The sequence below is a fragment of the Emys orbicularis genome, chromosome 10 (genome assembly GCF_028017835.1).
Source record: "Emys orbicularis isolate rEmyOrb1 chromosome 10, rEmyOrb1.hap1, whole genome shotgun sequence".
In the NCBI taxonomy this organism is placed as follows: Eukaryota; Metazoa; Chordata; order Testudines; family Emydidae; genus Emys; species Emys orbicularis.
Genome location: NC_088692.1, coordinates 78,741,028 through 78,743,505, shown reverse-complemented (window position 1 = coordinate 78,743,505; position 2,478 = coordinate 78,741,028). Strand labels below are relative to the sequence as shown.

The 2,478-nt window shown below is 50.9% G+C and overlaps 1 protein-coding gene across 1 annotated transcript; it reads left to right on the top strand.

The window, feature by feature from the left end:
- Window positions 1–787: 787 nt before the first annotated feature.
- LOC135885092 (F-actin-capping protein subunit alpha-2-like) lies at window positions 788–1,687 on the top strand. Its single transcript, XM_065412722.1, has one exon. It carries the CDS (start codon window positions 788–790, stop codon window positions 1,685–1,687), a length of 900 nt encoding a protein of 299 aa, XP_065268794.1.
- The last annotated feature ends 791 nt before the right edge of the window (window positions 1,688–2,478 follow it).

The window sequence follows — 2,478 nt, the reverse complement described above, 5'->3', positions numbered from 1 at the left end:
CTTCCACCCCAATTTTCACCGCTTATAGCCCTAGATTACAGTTATATTGGCATCTTATGGCTCAGCTGTTGGGTCAGGGACCGAAATAACTCTTAAAATGGGATTGATCTGACCAGGGGTTATTCTCAGGTGGAAAAGGAGCTTATTTTTGGAATCATTAAATGTCATGATTGCCACTAGGGGAGAAAGTTCATCCTGGTCAGGGATCACATCACTTTTTTTGGTTAAAATTTGGGGGCTCCTGAAAAAGAAGAGCTGCTTCTGACCACAGCCTGCCGGCACTGTTGCTGGTAGCGTAGGGGTGTGATATGTGCTATAAGAGAGGAGAAGGTAGATGCAAATGTGGTTATTTGGGCTCCCCCAATGGAATAACCCCACTCAGTGGGTGGCCCTCGGGATACACCTGTAACAGTTGTAGAGATTTCCTAAGCCCGCATCTCAAGATGTGGTGGGATCCACAGTGAAAAACTGATTGGGGTCAGCTGGATTCATGAGACTCCCTTGTGACCCTACTGGAATTGTGGAAGTCCAGCTCTGTTTGCTGTAAATAAGAGCTCTTTAGTGTGGATTGGAGATGAGAATTGGAGGCCATGTAGTGACCCCTGGGCTGTACCTGAGGTAAGGGTGGCTGTAGCCTGCTCCATTATGTGTGGCAAATTGCCTATGTAGCCTTCAGTTGGGCAAAATTTGGATGCCCTTGGTGTATTGTCTGGAAAGCTAATAATTGTCATGTCCTTTTGCTTTTCCTTCAGATGAGGTGGATCCAGTATCCTCGAGCCACACGACCATGGACAGAATGACTAGGGAACAGCCCCTGACCAGACAAGAGAAGGTGAAAATTGTGAGCAGTCTCTTGAAGCAGGCTCCGCCTGAAGAATTCTGCGAGGCCTTCAGTGATCTGCGCCTGCTGGTGGGCGATGACAGCCTGATGTGCCAGGAAGCTGCCTCCCTCTGTGCCCTGCACAACAAGCTCTACTTCACCCCAGTCAGGAGGAAGGAGTGTGAGGTACTGCTGACCCGCCACAACGAGCTGGAGGAAGAACACTTCCTTGACTCCCAGAGACAGGTCTCTTTCAAATTTGACCACCTGAGGAAAGAGGCAAGTGAGTTTCAGGCTCACCCACAGGAAGATGAGAAAGGTGAGGCATGGAGAAGGGCCCTCTATGAGGGCCTGAAAGCATACGTCAGCAGCCACTATCCTGGGGGGATTTGCAGTGTCTTCATCAAGGATACAGCCATCCGGAAAATCCTCATCGCCTGCATTGCAAGTCGTCTGCACCGGCCCTCCGCCTTCTGGAATGGCCTGTGGAAATCAGAGTGGACTTTCACCCTGACTCCCGCTTCCACTTCCACCCAGGTGGCTGGGACCATCATGGTACAGGCTCACTACTTTGAGGACGGCAACTTCCACTTGACAGTGTGCAAGGATGTGGCAGAGAGTCTGCCTGTCACCACGGAAACCCAGACCTCCCAGGACTTTGTGAAACTGCTGGAGGATGCAGACAACCAGTTCCAGGATGGGCTGATGGAAGAATACCAGAGGATGAGCGATACCCACTTGAAGGCTTTCCGAAGACAGCTGCCCATCATCCACAGCACGATCGACTGGGAGAAAATAGTGACAGCTAAGATAGTGGAGGCACCTGCTGTCCAATGTAAGGCCAGTTTGTATGGGATATCTGAATAAAGTGTTCAGGGAAGGGAGAAAGTACTAAATATCCTATAAAATAAATAGAGAAAAGAAAAATTGAAAAAAATCAGAGAAAATGAAGGCCAGAAGAGTTCTGTGGTGTCAAGAGCCAGGGTGCTCTCCTGGGAGGTTGGGAGATCCAAGTGGAGGTGTTCTGCTGACCATGCTGAGTGCAGGATAAGTGTTCACACAGATCAATAAGCAGTCACATTGTGTGTCAGCTTGTTGATAAAGTGGAGGGAGTTCTAAGAAGAGCAACCAAATTGATGAGTGGGCTTCAGAGAGAGTGTGATTTAATGATAGAGCACTGGACAGCACATGCCCTCTGTCTCCCCACCTCTCAGGCTCTTCAATACACAAGACCCTAGTTACATAGTACACCCATTCTTGGGGACTAGTTTATTAGCATATCAAAACTTAAACAGTCTCTCTTCCCAATCCCTCAGTGGGACATTGTTCTTCCTTTCTGTGGCCTGGCTGCTTTGTCCTTTCAAGCCATCTTTCTCTTCTCAGCCTCCTACCGGACAAATACAGTTTCTCAGTCTCCCACTAGACCTGGGGTCGGCAACGTTCGGCACGCGGCTCGCCAGGGTAAGCACCCTGGCGGGTCGGGCCAGTTTTATTTACCTGCTGACGCGGATCACTGCTCCGGGCCAATGGGGGCTGCTGGAAGCGGCACGGGCCGAGGGATGTACTGGCCGCCGCTTCCAGCAGCTCCCATTGGCCTGGAGCAGCGAACCGCGGCCAGTGGGAGCCGCGATTGGCCGGGCCTGCGGACGCGGCAGGTA

What these genes read in the sequence shown, in the direction of transcription:
- LOC135885092 (XM_065412722.1), top strand. Translation starts at nt 788, where the DNA reads ATGGACAGAATGACTAGGGAACAGCCCCTGACCAGACAAGAGAAGGTG.